This window comes from Candidozyma haemuli (assembly GCF_002926055.2).
Source record: "Candidozyma haemuli strain B11899 chromosome Unknown C_2014730914, whole genome shotgun sequence".
Taxonomy (NCBI): Eukaryota; Fungi; Ascomycota; class Pichiomycetes; order Serinales; family Metschnikowiaceae; genus Candidozyma; species Candidozyma haemuli.
This window is the reverse complement of record NW_020289904.1, coordinates 156,996-174,252: the sequence shown is the minus strand read 5'-3', so window position 1 is coordinate 174,252 and position 17,257 is coordinate 156,996. Positions and strand designations below refer to the sequence as shown.

General features: G+C 44.6%; 8 protein-coding genes across 8 annotated transcripts; 3 read left to right on the top strand and 5 right to left on the bottom strand. All coding sequences in view use genetic code 12, as the record gives it.

The window, feature by feature from the left end:
- Positions 1 to 1,173: 1,173 nt before the first annotated feature.
- Positions 1,174 to 3,831, bottom strand: CXQ85_001718 (DEAH-box RNA-dependent ATPase; the record flags this gene model as incomplete). Its single annotated transcript, XM_025485416.1, has 1 exon — positions 1,174 to 3,831. The coding sequence occupies one exon, from the start codon at positions 3,829 to 3,831 to the stop codon at positions 1,174 to 1,176; it is 2,658 nt and encodes an 885-aa protein (XP_025340881.1).
- A 230-nt stretch (positions 3,832 to 4,061) lies between these two features.
- On the top strand, positions 4,062 to 5,536 carry URK1 (uridine kinase; the record flags this gene model as incomplete). The annotated part of the gene is made up of 2 exons (XM_025485415.1): positions 4,062 to 4,262; positions 4,310 to 5,536. 2 exons carry the CDS (start codon positions 4,062 to 4,064, stop codon positions 5,534 to 5,536), a joined length of 1,428 nt encoding a protein of 475 aa, XP_025340880.1.
- Positions 5,537 to 5,709: 173 nt separating this feature from the next.
- CXQ85_001716 (uncharacterized protein) lies at positions 5,710 to 6,081 on the bottom strand (the record flags this gene model as incomplete). Its single annotated transcript, XM_025485414.1, has 1 exon — positions 5,710 to 6,081. One exon carries the CDS (start codon positions 6,079 to 6,081, stop codon positions 5,710 to 5,712), a length of 372 nt encoding a protein of 123 aa, XP_025340879.1.
- A 1,524-nt stretch (positions 6,082 to 7,605) lies between these two features.
- ALT1 (alanine transaminase) lies at positions 7,606 to 9,123 on the top strand (the record flags this gene model as incomplete). Its single annotated transcript, XM_025485413.1, has 1 exon — positions 7,606 to 9,123. The coding sequence occupies one exon, from the start codon at positions 7,606 to 7,608 to the stop codon at positions 9,121 to 9,123; it is 1,518 nt and encodes a 505-aa protein (XP_025340878.1).
- A 23-nt stretch (positions 9,124 to 9,146) lies between these two features.
- Positions 9,147 to 10,958, bottom strand: CXQ85_001714 (GPI-anchor transamidase subunit; the record flags this gene model as incomplete). The annotated part of the gene is made up of 1 exon (XM_025485412.1): positions 9,147 to 10,958. One exon carries the CDS (start codon positions 10,956 to 10,958, stop codon positions 9,147 to 9,149), a length of 1,812 nt encoding a protein of 603 aa, XP_025340877.1.
- A 324-nt stretch (positions 10,959 to 11,282) lies between these two features.
- On the top strand, positions 11,283 to 12,231 carry CXQ85_001713 (uncharacterized protein; the record flags this gene model as incomplete). Its single annotated transcript, XM_025485411.1, has 2 exons — positions 11,283 to 12,181; positions 12,207 to 12,231. The coding sequence occupies 2 exons, from the start codon at positions 11,283 to 11,285 to the stop codon at positions 12,229 to 12,231; spliced, it is 924 nt and encodes a 307-aa protein (XP_025340876.1).
- Positions 12,232 to 12,257: 26 nt separating this feature from the next.
- Positions 12,258 to 14,222, bottom strand: CXQ85_001712 (anaphase promoting complex subunit 4; the record flags this gene model as incomplete). Its single annotated transcript, XM_025485410.1, has 1 exon — positions 12,258 to 14,222. One exon carries the CDS (start codon positions 14,220 to 14,222, stop codon positions 12,258 to 12,260), a length of 1,965 nt encoding a protein of 654 aa, XP_025340875.1.
- A 317-nt stretch (positions 14,223 to 14,539) lies between these two features.
- CXQ85_001711 (Rho GTPase-activating protein) lies at positions 14,540 to 16,006 on the bottom strand (the record flags this gene model as incomplete). The annotated part of the gene is made up of 1 exon (XM_025485409.1): positions 14,540 to 16,006. The coding sequence occupies one exon, from the start codon at positions 16,004 to 16,006 to the stop codon at positions 14,540 to 14,542; it is 1,467 nt and encodes a 488-aa protein (XP_025340874.1).
- Positions 16,007 to 17,257: the final 1,251 nt, after the last annotated feature.

Genomic DNA, 17,257 nt, shown 5'->3' with positions numbered 1-17,257 from the left:
TAAGGATGCCTCGTGAGACTCCAACTCGCCAATGGGCTCGCGTAGTGACGGTCATTTATGCAACTTTGCTTCCCCAGGGCGGAGGATCCTTCCAATGGATCAGCCAGAATTTTTTTGGGCCATTGTAGCTACCATTCAGAAGCCTGCTGAGCATGCTTGGGCTTGCGGCAAGCCGCATAAAGAAGTCGAATCTCTGAGCCGTCTAGGTAACCGGAAGACACTCCGCTCTCGTTATACTTTCCTTAAGCGAACCCCTTGTGAAAGTGCACTCGGTAATTATGACCACACTTAAAAGCTTGAGATTTGGATCTTTAATTCACAAATAGTCGATATCATGAGTTTTCAGTTTGGTTACGAGGTTTGGAAAAGGGCCGACTCGAGTTGGAATAATGGTAGGAAGATTCCATCATTCTCAGAGTTGATATCAAGCTGTAAGTTGAAAGAGATTTATTTATCCGATAAAAGTTCAAAAGGACCGATTTCAAATAAGAAAGACAGTGCTTCAGGCCTACCGCCCTTCGAAGTCTATGATAGTCCTCCTTTGACCGAGTTGAATCAGAGTGGCTCATCTGGACTAACTACAGCATCCAGTTCACCATACGCTTGTTTAATCCCTACTTCTGAAATTCTGGAAATTAATGGAGATGAGGACACGACACATGAACAAGACCTGGTCAAGCTAGCGACTCCTATTTCCATATCATCAATATCGGATGAAGAAGCAGAGTCGCAAGAGCCAGAAAATAATAGCATAAGAGTTAAAAAGAAGTCTAGGAGAACCAGCCATATTGCCAAAAGACACAGCAATAGAATGAAAAGTACCTTAATGAGTCATGAAAAGATACTTTTCTCCTGTTCCCCTAGACCGGCTACGAAGCATTCGTCAGAGAAAGTTGTTTACCCACAAAACCTTTTAAACAAAGATCTTTGCCTAAAGAAGAACACACAATGCAGCCAGTGTGGTTCAAAGAAGACCCCAGAATGGAGGTCGGGCCCTACAGGGAGTAGAACCCTTTGCAACGCTTGTGGCCTCTTTTTTGCAAAGCTAACTAAAAAGTTGGGCCATGAAGATGCCAGTAGATACTTTCTAAACCTGAAGAAAGTTGGAAACGTTTTTGACCGTCGGATTGGGGCTCTACAATGTTGAACAAATCATGGAAAATATTTAAGAGTCTATTCTTGTCCCTTCGAATCGGGATTGATTGTTGTATAGTAATGCATTGCGAGTTCATCAAGCCATTTCTCTTCAATTATCATGCAATTCCTCATGTATTCTTTAGAAGTGAGAACCAACTCATGATATAAGACAAACTTCGGAGGCGGCTTTAAAGGGTACAACACAGATGATGGGTGAATAAATACGGGAAGTTTCCGTTTCAATTGAACGTAGCTCGATCCAAGCTTGGAAAGTCTAGCGACATTCGGGAAGAAGCCTGAAACCAATGCCTTCTGTATCCGTTTCAACTTCTCATCATAGTCCAACTTAGACAGGCTGTTTTCCTCTACATCGATGCCCACCCGTTTGCATAGCCTCTGTAATTGGGTCCGAACTTCCTTGGCCCTTTTAAGTGTACGATACTGAAGAAAATTCTCCTCTGCCCAAATATTTGAAAAGCCCGTATTTTCCCACTCGTTCCAGATGTTTAGAAGAGTAAGATGATCACCTAGGTCATGACGAAAAGCGTCCTTTTTCTTATCTGCCTGTTCTCTTTTGTCCTTTGGACGGAAAAAGAGCGAAGAAGACTCAGAAAGTAGTGCCATAACGGATAGGATTTCTGGAGTCACTTCGAAATCGGCACTTTTGAGGAGACATTTGCAGAACATAGGGTCCATTGGAAACTCGGCCATTTTCCTTCCAATATCTGTGATTTGACCTTTCATGTTGAGGGCGCCTAGTGCATAAAGTAACTCAAAGGATTTGATTAAGGTTTGTGACGAAGGAGGGTCCATGAAATCAAAATGCATTAAATCAGTGATACCCATCGACAAAAGCATGAGGATAATAGTGCTAAGATTTGTACGCTGGATCTCAGGAGTGGGATTTGCCTGCAACTCATTGTAAAAAGACCACTTAGTAAAGAGACGATAACACTTTCCTGGTCCCACTCTTCCTGCTCTACCTGCTCTTTGGTCTGCAGATGCTCTAGAGCATGGAACCACGACAAGACTTTCCATACCTGTAGTGGGGTTGAAAACATTCTCTTTCACATATCCCGGATCGATGACATACTTAATTCCATCAATTGTGATGGAAGTTTCAGCAATATTAGTGGCTAGAACAACTTTACGAGCATCCGGTGGAGTCGGCTCGAAAATCTGCTGCTGTTGTTTTGGCGGAAGATTAGCATAGATTGGGGCAATTATTAGCCTTTTTATCAGTGATCCCAACTTATCACAAGCTTCAACTAACGCCTCATTCATTGATTCAATCTCGTCCTGTCCGGTTAAGAAAACAAGAATGTCTCCAGAGGTCTCTTGAGTGGTATGAATCTGAAAGATAGTCGTTATAGCAGCTTGAATATAATTTGCTTCTGGGTTCTTAGTGTAGCATACATCAACAGGATATCTTCTGCCAGGAATCTTGAAGATTGGTGCATCATCAAAATACTCAGAGAATTTTGAAGCATTGATAGTGGCAGAAGCAATTATGAGTTTGAGATCGTTCCGCTCTTTGATGATGTCTTTGAGTAATCCCAAAACAATTTCAGTGGATACAGTGCGTTCGTGAGCTTCATCGATCATGAGAGCACTGTAGGATGTAAGCAAAGGATCAGTAAGGAATTCCCTTAGAAGCATACCATCCGTGAGATACTTGATATGCGTATTTTCAGAAGTACTCTCTTCAAAACGAATGCTGTAGCCGACTTTGTCTCCCAATTTGCAACCGACTTCATCAGCCACTCTGGCGGCCACGGATGTTGCTGCAACTCTTCTTGGCTGTGTACATCCAACTTTCTGTACCTGATCTTTATCGTTCTTTGTTTGCGTGTATCCGGCCTCGAATAAGTATTGCGGTAGCTGAGTAGTTTTACCGGAACCAGTCTCACCCACAACGATGAGTACCTGGTTCTCTTCGACCTTTTGAAGAAACTCCTGTCGAAGTTGAAACACCGGTAAAGACTCCCTAACTTCCTTCATCGACGAACGAGCAGAAGCATTGACCGAGACCGGGTCATCATCTGTATCATCCCCTTCTTCCTGCTCGTCTTCTTCAGCAAAGTCTATGAATTGCGAATCATCGAAGACGTACTCATACTGCTGATCCAGCTGAACTTGAATTTCATCTGGATTTGCGGTTTTGATTTCGGAAGCTTTTCGTAACTGGTCAAGTTCCCACTGGTTTTCAAAACGAAACTTCTTTTTTGTATCCACCACTTCTGTTCTTTCATCTCTTTGTTTTGCTGATAGTAGATCACGCTTCCGTTTTCTGTCGACATGAGATGTGGAGCCATCTGTTCCTGGAAGCTCATACTCATTCAATTGCTCAACGTCTTTCGTATTTCGAATGGATTCGATAAGCTCTTTCTTTTCTCGGTATTCCTGTGCTTCCCTAGCATTGAGGTCATTGCGAGACTCTAGACGTTCCAAGTCAGCCTCAAGTTCTGCAAGCTTAGATTCGAGACGTTTCTGAAGGTAGGCAGCTCTGGAAGACTTTCGAGCATCATCGACATCTATTGCCCCTATCTTCGAACCTTTCTGGGTATCTTTCTCGCTTTCAGCAATGGATTCTTCACTGCGGACATCGTCCAATGTCAGCTTGCGTTCATTGTCCTCTTCATCTTCCCAGAGGTCTTTTCTCCGTCGATGACCCGTTCCACTTATTCTTGACATGGATTATATCTTATCTGTATATTGTGTATGCTGCCTTGTTTACCTCAGGTTCACTAACACTATCTGGACTGTAGGAAGACAGCTGATGAGCATCGCGCTAGATAACCTCTAATCAACTTCTTCTGTCAGGCCCATCCGCATTTCCCATGAGTTCCCTGGTTAGTGGGAGACGGAGATCATCCCGAATTGCTCCTCATGACGAAACATCTTCATTCTTTCTGCCTAGTCCGATGTCCGCCGTTTCATCGGCTACTCCACAGGGGTCGCTGGATCATCCAACTCCGCTGTCACTTCACAGCAAATCACCTGGCGTTTCCACTTACATCCCTCCATGGACAGAGCCGTATATTATAGGTGTTGCAGGGTTCTCGGGGTCTGGAAAAACCAGTATTGCTCAGAAGGTCATCCTGGAGTTGAACCAACCTTGGACCGTGCTTTTGCTGTTTGACAACTTCTACAACCCATTATCCCTGAACAGAGAGAACAAGCATTTAATAACAATTTTGATTTCGATGAGCCTGGCTCCATTGACTTGGATCTTGTTGTTGAGACCATCAAATCGTTGAAACAAGGTAAGAAGACAGAGATTCCAGTGTACTCATTCACGCACCACAATAGGTCGGATAAAACGATCACCATCTACGGCGCCAATGTTATTATTATGGAGGGAATTTACGCTCTTTACGATAAGCGTTTACTCGACCTTATGGATATCAAGATTTTCGTTGACACCGATCTTGATGTGTGCTTGGCTCGTAGACTCACACGAGACATTTTGTATCGTGGAAGAGATCTTGCCGGTGCACTTAAGCAGTGGGAGGTTTTCGTGAAACCAAATGCCGTCTCGTCTGTTACGCCAACCATGCATAATGCTGATATTGTCATACCTCGAGGCCTTGAGAATACCACTGCCATAGAGCTCATGATTCAGCACATTCAAAAGAGATTAGCACTCAAGAGCACCTTGCATCTTCGTCGTCTAAAGGCACTCGGACTAGGTCCAAACTTTGATCTACAGAGTATCCAAAATTTGAAGATCCTCCCTTACAATAACCATACTGCGGGAATCTACCTGATTTTGTTCAATGCACAGACTGATCGTACTGATTTTATTTTCTATTTCGATCGCATAGCAAATCTCCTAATCGAGGTTGCAATTGAGCAGCTCACCGCCTACGAGGAAATTGATGTAAAATGCTGTAAAGGGTATTCATATAAAGGGTTGAAGCAGACTGAAGATATTGTTGCTGTGAGCATTATTCGTTCAGGAGACTGTTTCATGAACTCCATCAAGAAGACCTTTCCTTCAATCCCGATCGGAAAGCTTTTGATTCAAAGTGACTCGCTTACAGGCGAGCCACAATTGCATACCGAATCATTGCCCAAAGCCAAGACTGGTGATAGATTCTTCTTGTTTGATGCACAAATTATAAGCGGAGCTGCCGCAATCATGGCGATTCAAGTTCTAATTGACCACACTGTTAAGCAAGAAAACATTGTGCTTATTTGCTCTCTACTGACCGAAATCGGTATCAGGCGAATCTTCAATGTATTCCCTCAAGTCACAGTTGTGGTGGGACAGATAAGCAAGATGGAGGTGGCGGAGCTCGGCTGGGGCTGGAGCAGGCCGTTGAGGACCTGGAGGATGACGTTAGTGCCCAAGCATCACTCCAGAGCAACCTGGCTGAGAAGAGCAAAGAAATGACTAGTAAGGGTAGCAATGCATCAACACCGCGAAGCACGGTGGGCCCGTCATCGAGAAGTGTCAAGGCGCCTGAGTTTCGAGACACAGATTGGCTCTTCCGCACCAGATTTATAGATTCATTGTACTTCGGTACAGCATAGATAGCATTATCCTGCAAGCAAACTGGGTATGTTTCAGTTATTCTCTGAGGAGGTCGTAGTACTGGCAGTTCTGGGTAGCAGGAACTTGATAGCAACGGAGTTTCGCCTATGATGGTTCTTGAAGCTGCAAGATCTTGGTGACGACACTTGTGAAAGCCTCTCTGAGGACAGCTCTGAAAGCCTCTCTGACACTTCTTCGCCAAAAGTATTGAGGTCACAAATTGAAAATCTCCTTTGCGGAGAGTAAGTATCTGGTTTTGACTCTGGGGTAAAAGAGGTGGATTTTGTCAAAGGAGGCCTTTGATTGTCAAGTAAAAATCCCGACAAGGGTTTATTTGGAGGAGATTCAGGGGACTCAGAAGAGTCCACGTCCTCTATAGCTAACGAAAAGCGTCTTTCAGACATAGTAAGGAGTAGATGGTGGTTGCAAAAATCAAGGAGCAGTAGGTGAAAAACGAAGCAGATAAGCGACAGACTATTGGCAGCCCCCTGACCAATATATATATGTTCCCACAGAGAAGGATGAGTAGATACCGTAACCGGGGTGAAAAACTAACGAAACAAAAGAAACTAGGCTGATATCATTTGATCACGTTATCATATCTGGGGTTGCTTGTGTACAATGCAGAGGAGAAGGACGAGCGAGTGTCGGGGGAGAAATAAAGAAAGGGGCACACACCCATCATTCTCGAAGTCCGAAGAACCATCCACGGCATGAACAGTATATTGTAAGTTTTTCTTTGCTCTGGCGTTCACGTTTCCTGGCTTCTACTCTTCAGCAAACGATTGACGCCAACCGGTGGGTAGGGAGACACAAAAAGTCACCACAGCGTCAAGCTCCTGAATGAAAATCTGGGGTCGCATTTCGCAGCCATTCCTGGGGTGGTGGCCAGGCCTTCGTTACCGGTTGACAATTGGACGCGACGAGGGAGAAAAAGATACCTGGCGGGGAGACAACGAAAAGGCAGAATTATACATTTCACCAAGGGGCTCCCAAAGCCCTTAAAGTTGGTCCTTTCTTTCTGGCCCCCACACAAAAGTTGCCTAGCCCCTAATATAGTGTGTTACAGGTAAGGGTAAGTTATGGCCTGGCTTATGGGCTGATGTAAATGGTATGATGTCAAAGCAAAATGAGAGGTTTATAAAGGCAGAGCAAGGGAAGAGAAGAGTGGTGGAATTTCCAAAAAAAAAAATTCTCTCCATGTCCTACTGCCTTATCTTTTATAGATAGTGTGTCTGGCGGGGCAGGGAGCAACGTCACGATAGCACCCCTCACAGGAGGCCCTCACAGGAGGCTCCTGTTATCGAAAGCCAACTTCGAGTCACTCCCAAAAAAAGTCACCTCACACGAAGTGGCGCTTGCGGTATTCGAACCAGGGACAAGAGCCAGTGGGTTCAACAAACCTTTTTTTTTTGCCCAAGCCCAAGCCCAAGCATAAGCCCAAAGAACGCAGTCAAAAAAGTGCCGGAGTGACCCGGTGACCGGTGGGCCGATCAGAAGCGATCTATCACGGAACTACAGTTCCGCAATTTGTATTTTGCAACCACTCCCACCCCACTCACCCCGCCACTCAGATCCCACTTTTCAACGGTAGGGCCGATACTGATGCTTCCCACTTACCTTATCAGGAGCTTATTCCTTCTTATCGAGGCAAGTAGTATGCTGTTGATCGGACTTGCCGTAATGCTTCCCTGCTTCCCTCCACAAAATGGACTGCACTGACGCGAAAAATTACTGGAGTCATTAGTGCTCTTACATACTCTCCACTAGCAAAAAAAAAAAAAAAAAAAAGCTCAGCACAAGCTTCCGTTCTCCCATTCCGATCATTTAGCCGCTTTTGTCTACAATCATTAGATTCATTTCCGCATTGCTTTAAATACTCCTTCGTTTCCACCATGAAGCTCCATCATTTCGTTCGTCATTCCAAAATGTCTCCGCTGCTTATCTCTCGCAGATGCCAGTCTTCTTTCCTGCCAGCTCCTCCATTCACCATCAAGGACTTGAATGAGTCCACCCTCGAAGCAAAGTATGCTGTACGTGGTAAGATCCCTATTCGTGCCGACGAATTGAGGTCGGAAATCGATACCAATCCTTCCCACGGCTTGCCTTACGACCGTATCATCAGTGCCAACATTGGTAACCCTCAGCAATTGGACCAGAAGCCCTTGTCCTGGTACAGACAAGTCTTGTCGTTGATTCAGTACCCAACACTTATCAGCAAGATTGAAAAGTTGGAACCTTCTGTTCGTGAACACTTGTACCCATCTGACACTGTGGAGCGTGCCCGTAAGCTCCTAAAGTCCACCGGTTCTGTCGGTGCCTACTCCCATTCCCAAGGTGACGCTGGCATCCGTAGATCGGTTGCTAACTTCATTGAAAAGAGAGACGGTTATGCTGCTGACCCTACTGATATCTTCTTGACCGGTGGTGCTTCCGCTGCTGTTTCTTACTTGATCCAGGTTTTGTCCTCCAACGACAAGTCTGGTTTCTTGATCCCAATTCCTCAGTACCCATTGTATACCGCATCGATTGCCTTGAATAATGCTGTCCCAATTGGCTACCTCTTGAACGAAGAGAAGGAATGGTCTACCGACCCTAACGAGATTCGTGAATTGATTGCTGAAAACAAGGAAAAGGGTGTCACCATCAAGGCTTTGGTCGTTATCAACCCAGGTAACCCAACCGGTGCTATCTTGAAGGAACAAGATATTGTCGAGCTTATCAACATTGCTGCTGAACACGGTCTTGTCCTTATCGCTGATGAGGTTTACCAGGAGAACGTCTTCCACGGCGAGTTCGTTTCCGTCAAGAGGGTCTTGTCTAAGTTGCTCGAGAAGGATAATGAATTGTACAAGCACGTTCAGCTTGCTTCTTTGCATTCCACCTCCAAGGGTGTCAGTGGCGAGTGTGGCCAGCGTGGTGGCTACATGGAATTGGTTGGTTTCACCCGTGAGGTCCGTGACATTATCTTCAAATTAGCATCCATCAACCTTTGTTCTGTCGTGTCCGGTCAGGCCCTTGTGGAACTTATGATCAACCCACCAAAGCAGGGTGACCCATCTTATGAATTATACCACCACGAGACTCTGAGCATACACAAGGACCTTGAGAAGAGAGCCCTGCTGTTGTACGAGGCTTTTAGCAAGATGGCTGATGTTAGCTGTCAAAAGCCACAAGGTGCCATGTACCTTTTCCCACGCTTGAACTTTTCAAAGGAGAGCTACCCTTCTTTGTTCAAGAAGGCTGATGAGATGAACTTGACGATTGATGAACTTTATTGTACCGAATTATTGGAGAAGACTGGTATCTGTTGCGTTCCTGGTAACGGGTTTGGCCAGGCACCAGGCACTGCTCACTTGAGAACTACCTTCTTACCTCCAGGAACCGAATGGATTAGTAGCTGGGCTTCATTCCATGAAAAGTTCGTTGAACACTTCAAGCAGTGAAAAATTGTTGTATTTTAATAAATCTATTCAGTTTTGGGTTTCTCCTCTTGTACCTCTTGTACACCTGCCTCTTCGAATGTGCCAAAAGTATATGCAATTGCTATCGATATCCACGCAGGGAACCAGCCAAGGGCAACCACAAACCACGTCCAGCATTGCAATTCATCCCACAGTGTCAATAGACGTTGGGTCAAAGTGACAATACCAGCCTCCTTTTCACCATCATAGAAGTAACCCAAAAGAAGGATTGCCGTGATCGGGGAGGATACAAGAAGACATGCGAGAATTTTCGTCTTGAACGCGTTGCCCTTATTTTTGATTTGAGCTGATATCTGCGGTTGAATGAAGGTCAATGGCAAGGAGCATAAGCCAATGGTGAATGCAAGCGCAAAATGCACGATAAGCAAGGTGGTGATTAGCATTGCAATGAAATAAAGACTGAAAGCAATTAAGGAGTACGTCGTCACCTTGCTGAATCTCAGGGGTACAATCGCTCTAACGACCTGCTTCAATGATAAGAGAAAAGAAACCACAATTGCGACAATGATTATCAACCTTGATTGCAGGTATGGATCTGCAGCAGTCTCCACTAGGTGGGGAAGTGCAAATGCGAAGATCAAACAGACGAGCTCAATGGCTGTGAAGGTCATCAATAATGTTCCCATACCAATAAGATATTCTCCACCTGTAACACCATTCGCCAAGCAGCACAAGGAGCTCAAGGCAAATGCAACAGCCAAAAGGACAGCCGAAGGTAAGTATGTTCCGATAGAGACAAAATGCTTGGGTGACAAAAGAAGGTAGAAGAAAAACGACTGATGGAATTTTTCAAGCAAATTGTTGACCGCTCTGAAAGTGGAGTCTACAATTCTTCCGAATTGTGTGATATCAGGGCCACCAGTACCAACTGCACGGATAGTGACGGCCTGAATTTGCCATCCAGAAAAAGCTTCACATCCAAAGGTAGACTTGTGTAAGCCTGCCATTGCCAAGTGAAGGATTCCTCTAGCCAAGGTTCTCAAACGAGATCCGTAATCCCTTCTCGTAAGTTCTTCGCCAGGGGTCAGTTGAATTCCAACATGCATATTCTCATTTCTGGCGATTGTTGTAATGGTATTAATCAAATCCAAGTTCGGAAGTTGGCCATTGAGACCCTCGTAAATGAGTTGCAAGTGGTCAAAGTTATCACTATCTTTGGCATATTCTAGCACAATGGCAGCTTCAATAGAACCTGCTGTAAGATCCAAGGAGGTGTGGTAAGCTTCAACCCAAGACCTCAATGATGCATGTCCATCCCTTGGAAATACAAAGATGACATTCTTGGACCAGATCGACATCCTACCAAAGTAACGAGCCAAAGCTGGCGCCAAGGCGAGACCACCGATATTGTCCTCGTTGGTTGATGTGATATAAGGGGCAACAAGGACCACCGACTCTGTATTGTCACCACGAGGGGCATGCATAATAGCATAGAGTGTGGAGCTATTGGTTTTATCATCCTCAAAGTGTGCCACCTTGAGACCAAGATCCGTCAACCACGTCTCAAGCATCGGGTTAGATCTCGCTGACTCTTCGTAGTTCCATTTCTTGGTCTCAGATCTATAGCCTCTAACAATATTCCATTCACTTTCACGGAAGTAGGACGTGACTTGACCAGGCATCAACGCATTCTCTGAAATATACGTGTTTCTGAACTGGCCATCTTGAGGAAGCACAAGGAGCCAAGCGACACTGGCAAGTGCGAAGACAAATGATATAACTGGTAGTAGCTTCACAACCTTAGGGATTATTCCCAGTTTGTGGACCCTTCGAAGGAAAGACTCCGCCAATGCCATGGTTGTTGAAGTAGGTGTATAACTCTAACTATGGGAAACGTATAGATTCAGTCCAAGGTGCACGGGTTCAATAAACTTCAAACGTAAATAGGCCCTAAAACCAACAACTTTTGGTTGAAAGAGAGAATTGATGGCCTGATAGTGGCAATTAGGTTATCTTGATTTCTCAACGCTTTTCTAGGAAATTTCAGCGAGTGATGGTGCTCTTACTACATTGACTGGAGTAGTCTTCGCAACCGCGCATAGTCCAGTGTCACCATAACTAGCAGACTTAGTTAATTGAATAAATCGAAGGATGTGCATCAAAAGTCGATGAAAAACTCCATGAAGCCAACTTTATCATACTACAAGAAGCTTTATAAGAATCTCAATCGTCTTCCACTTGACGTGGGAAGCCTCAATCTAGCCAAATCGAAGGCTCGAGATGCCTTCAGAAATGGAAGGTCAATACCCAATGCACCAGTTGAAGATCCCAAATGGTACCACAAGGTGATGAAAACTACTGATGAAGTGTTAAAAGGTGACAACTTTCTGATTCATAAGGTTCTAGATCTATTATACAAGGACAGTGAGCCTCAACAGCCGTGGGTTAAGGAATTCATCAATACTAAATACAGTGCATTTAAACCTGTTTGGCCAACAGTTCATCTACTACACGAGTTTGGGCAAAAGAAGCATATTAGCCGGTATGATAAAGAACTAGCTAATTCGAGTCCTGAATTGAAAGGTTTCCTGCTTATGAATGAAATGAAGCTCTCGCTACCGCGAGGCGAAACTCCCATAAAGCCATTGCGGAAGATCCATTCCAAATCAAGCATTGAAGAAGTCCTTGAAAAGGTTAAACCCTTTTATCTGTTTGTTTTGAAGCATTCGGAAACCTTGCTAGACGTAAAGTTAAAGCCTTTAGAGGTACTCCACGAACCAACAAGTTATGGTCTACCGAAGAGCGTTGCATCTAGAGAACGAGATATCAGAACCAAGGTGTCTAGTGTTAAGGATATTATTCAACGCATTCGTCCTTTGACTAAAAAGCACATGTTTCATTTGGGTGAAGTAGCATCCGGTCGGTCTAATGATAGCACAATTTCAATTAATGAAAACTTCTTCCGTTATGCATCTCGCCAGCATGACAGGAACAAAGATATTTCTCCTTACGAAAAGAAATACATTCTCCACAAGCAATTGATCCCCAATGAACGCAACATTAGGTTCTTCTACAAGGAGTATGTTATTCGTCAATTTTTTGAGAATGACAAAGGTGATTACCAAATGAGCCCCTTTTATTTTTACGATTAATGACTATATCCTTATGATGGAATAGTTCCTTTTCGTCTTGTCAAAGATGCAGCCTGTAACACCGCTCGAAAGCGGATCTTTGGTTACTGCCATAATTGCAGGTTCCGGGATAGTTCCATCGCCGTCAAATGCCACCACCTGGTATATCTCTAAATCTAGATATTTCGCATCTGAGCCAATATCAGGCACCTTAAATAAGACTAACTCAGACAAATTGTCGGATTTTTTTAGAAGAACAAGAGCCCGGGACCCTGCTATAAGCAGATATGAGATTATGTCACTGGGGAAGTCAATTGTTGTACTTTTCTGTCCTGCTCCGCCAAAGCTATTGATTGTAAGCAGATTCAGATGGGATGTAGCGACGAGGATATTCTCATCCGCTAAAATTATTTGGCACTCACCAGGACTTGACAGCCTTGGAATTGTTCCAATGACTTTGAAGTTGGCTTTCTTTGCAATGTATTCTTGAATGCCCGGAAGAAGGGTCTGGTTGATCTCGGCTTTGAGGTCTGTAAGCTTCTTTATTAGTGAAACATCCTTATCTTCTGTGGTCATGATCACATCATTCTTTGAAGAATCTATTTCGAGAAGTGACATGAGTACAGATTGAGTCATATACTTATCGACATATTCGACCGTAGCAGTCGAACTGACTTCAATTTCAGGATGGGCTTTCAAGAACTCACTTTCTTCCTTTGAAAGGCGCTCGATAATTTCCACCTTAACGAAGTTGCAAAAGGTATTGAATGACTCTTGCTCAGTATTGAAGTCCCAGATGAACTCGTAGAAACTCTTCAATAACGTCTTACTCAACTCGACTGATGTTTCCAAAGTGGAGACAGTCATGCCCAATGAATCGTCGTAAATATTCTGAGCAGCAAGACAAAGCCCTCTCAAATCACTCAATATGATAATGATCTTTTCTATTGCAAGTATGACTTGCGCATAAGCGGTCTTTCTCGTGGCTTCATAGAGTTCGTTTCCCAACTTAGAGATTCTAAGAAGGCCACGTTCACCAAATTGATTGAGCCAGAAGTCTTTAAGGTGTGGTGGAACGACGCCCATCAACACAATCGCCATAAGAGTCTCAACGAGGTCATCTTCAGTGACCTCCACAGGGTTTTCTGATTCAGCGGAACCTTCAGCAATTGCATCTTTAAAATTAGAGAGATATCTATCAAAGACTGTTATGAATGCAGCAGCTTCCTTCTGCATCTCTGCAACCTGATCTGTAATGTGATTGAGCATTGATATTAGAAGCGACGAATACTTCAAGATGTCTAATACGTAGGAACGCTGTCTAGCTTCTGGGAAACCAAACTCCATCTTAAAGACCTCCAAGTCGCCGGACGATGTCTCTGCTAGTAGATACTGGTTGAAGAAGTCGTCCTTCACTTCGTGTCGTATGAACTTGCAGTTCTCTGGTAGTTCAATATCTGGTACAGCGAAGAGGTTGTTAAAAGTGGCAGTAAGGACAGAATTGGAGTTCACCACAAGAAGGTAATCGAGTAAGGAATCGTCCTCATTGGTGTTGGTGGCCGAAATTGACATTGATTGGGACTTGGAAGAGGCGTTTTGTAAGGAGATAACACCTCCAGCTCTCTCCGTATCGAAGAAGTTCACTTCGTGGCTAAGCTTCGGAAGATCTTTAAGAATATCTTGCTTGAACATATTAATAAATGGCATTGCTCTTTCGGATCCAATGGATATATCCAACTTGACTGAGACCCAGCTCATTAAGGTAATTGGTAATGACGTATTGGTTGCAAATTTGTTGACAAGATCTCCAGTGTTAGTGTCATAAATATTGATAAAGTGATCAGCACTGGAAACAGCGAAGAATCTGCCACTCAGATTCCATTGAAGGTCCAAGACTTGAGCTTTGTTGTTGATGGAGTATACTCTTTCACCATTGAACCTGAACATCCAAATAGAGGTCTTATTCATGGAGATTGCAAGAAGGTCCATTTTCGGACAGCAACTAAGGACCGTACCATCCGGTAGACCAAGAAGCTTTCCACTTTGAAGAACCTGAATGTGTGACATTAGAGTTTTCCATGCATGGATTAGAAGCCGTTGAGGATGATTTACTGCAACTACTACGAGTGCGACGCGGTAACAAAAATAGTACAGTTAAATATATATACACCATTGAATCTAAATACCTTAACCCAAATGATTAGATAAACGTAGAACAAGAAGGTATCAAAGATAAGCCCATTAGAATATAATCAGTAAAAAAAATTGGAAAAGCCAGTCATGAATCGTATAAGGTTTTGGAGTTGTTACTTGCGGCCACGAACACGCAAGGATAAGTTTCTACCTAGCAGACTGAACTCTTCTGAAGGGGTAGCAACCTTTCCTGGTAGCAAGTCATCGGCAGAAACAGCATGTTTTGCTTTTAGTAGTGAAAAGTCGCTGTCTGTGGGAGTCCTTGGAGAGGGTGCTGGAGAAGGCACACTCAATTCTTCCTTAGATTTCAGATCATTCACAGAGGAAGAAGACTTGAACAAGCTAATCAAACTTCTCCTTTTGCTGTTATTTGATTTCTTCTGTGAAAGCTGTGGTCTCTTGGAAGGTTCTTGGGTAGTTGGCAGGACGATCTGAGGCTTGGTGTTGAAGCCAAGCGAGTCGTCTGCTGGGGGAGTGAGGATCTCGCCACTTGCCGGCGTCACTTTCAGTTGTTTGTCGTTACCAGCGGGTTCCACATCAGCGTAGAGAGAGGCCACTTGGCTTGTAGAATGCCGGAGGTTGTCAGAAGAGATGACCTTATCGGATGACTGTTGTCTGGAAGTGAAATTTAAAGAAAATCTTTTGGAACGATTGGCAGGGAGGTGGTAGCTCTCGAGGAGACCGTTGAATTTTTGTGAAAGGGAAGATTTTCTCTTTGGGTTGCCCTCAGAGGCATTGGAGTAATTGCGCTGGGTATAACTGTTGTCGGAGTAGACCGTGGCAGGGGACACGGCATTACCTTCAGACGAGGAGATGGAGATGTTATCGATTTCCAACTCTTCAAGACCGCCCAAGATTGAGATGTAGCACAGGTACTTCTCAAGAAGCAGGTCGAAATGGAGAACCAAAAAGGTAAGCAAGTCTTGAAGGGTGCGCAAGTCAGCAACGTTGGTGGTGTTAAAAATGTATGGTTGGAAGATAATGGAGGAGTTTTCGACAGACATGCTGGTTGCCTCTTCATGTTGTGATAGTTGCTTAAGCATGTGGAGCAAGTACATGAAGAAGTTATTCTTAGACGTAAGGTTCTTGGTGACAAGAAGGTGAGCGATGGAGTCTAGGAGCACGTCTGCATCTCTGACGGTGGAGAAAGAGCACGATACACTTTCAGGAACGGACGATAGCGACAGGGAACCAAAGGAAGTGTTGGCACTTTTGTATGAGTCGATGCTGCAGTCAGAGCCAGCTCTGCGATGAGAGATGAACTGACGACGAAGAAGCACAAGCAGGTGTTGGGAAAAAAGGCCATTCATGGTAGCCAAGTAGTCACTAAGGTATTTCTTGATGATACCACAAACATCGTGAACGGAGGGTTTCTTTTCGTCATTGAGCCATGACTGGTAGTGTGAGTAATCGGACGTGACAGCCTTCATTCTGCGGACAGAACCGCTGACTCTGAAAATTCCCTTGACTAAACCATGGTCAAGAACAAAGTTGAAGCAGTCGTCAAGGATAGAAGGCACGCTGACCTCAAGCTTGTCGACTTCGACCACCGTGAAAGGCATCGATGGCGGTAGTGACATTGTGAGCAGAGGAGGGGCAGGGCACCGTTAGACGTTTTTCGTGGGAAAAAGGGTAATGGGAAGCGCGGAAGATAAAAAGACCCTTGGGTAGCGAAGGAAGAAGGAGGAGTAATAAGTTTGGGACAAGTGTATTTGAAGGGTTCAAACGGAAGAAAACCCTGAGCGGCTGTGGGAAACAGAGAAAGATATTTTGCAGCGGCAGGGCAGGCGTTTTTGTGCTAAGTGAAGAAGCAGCGATTTGAGGCAGCGTGGGTGCGCAAAATGCGGAGAGCCGAAATCTAGGTCGCTAAAAATGGAACAAAAATGCGACGCAAAAACGAGGTCCAGAGCGTCGATGGATGGTGACCTTGAGGAAGCGAACCAGGATGGAATGGGGGGAGGTGAAGCTATAAAAGCAGTGTTCTTTGAAGAAGAAGAAGAGTAGAAGGAAGAAAAAAAAACGATATCAATGCAGCACGGTTCGACGTTGGCCTGTGGTTTTTTTTTTTTTTTTTTTTTTTTGCAATTTACTCTTTGGGAAAATTCATTCGCCTGGCCAAAAAGTATACTTGTGTCTGTATGTATGTCACTCATGTAACAAACAAGAAAGAGAACAAGGCTCGTCTGCGAATGCGGATAATTCCCAGCCCAGCCCAGCCCAGCCCTTTTTTTTGTTCTCGCTCTGGGCCTCACAAAAAAAGCTTAACTCGTGTCGCATGCTGTATAAACTCTACAAAACCTGGCTGTCACTGTTCAGTCACCATACATAAACGTTAGGCTTCGAGACATGAATGGGTAGGTTTAGGCTGGGCGAGGCGGTGCCCAAAGGGGACAGTTCAACGCTTTCTACTTCTTCGGATACAAGGTCTAGTTGATGGAACCGTGGTTCAGTGCTGCCGCTGCTGCCGCCGCTGCTGGGTGCTGCCTGGTGGTGCTTTTTTTTTTTGTGCTTTTTTCGCGTTTTGGTCCAAAATGGTTAAAATCCACGTAGCGAATTGGCATGCCGCTGGTGCCAGTGAGGCTGGGCTAAACACAAAAAAAAAACTTGTCCTGTCCTGGCTAATCCTGGCGGCGAGGCTCATCCTTCAACCACACACACCACTGGATCTCCTCCGTATCCTTTACCAAGAATGAAGGATATACCTTCACCTGTTTGCCACCGCCCTTGTCCAGTTTCTCTTAACAACTAAAGGTCATTCGTTTTCTTCTTGGTGGGGAGTTACGTCAGTCACCGCCAGGGCCCAGCCCGTCGCTTCGCCACAGCTCACGGTA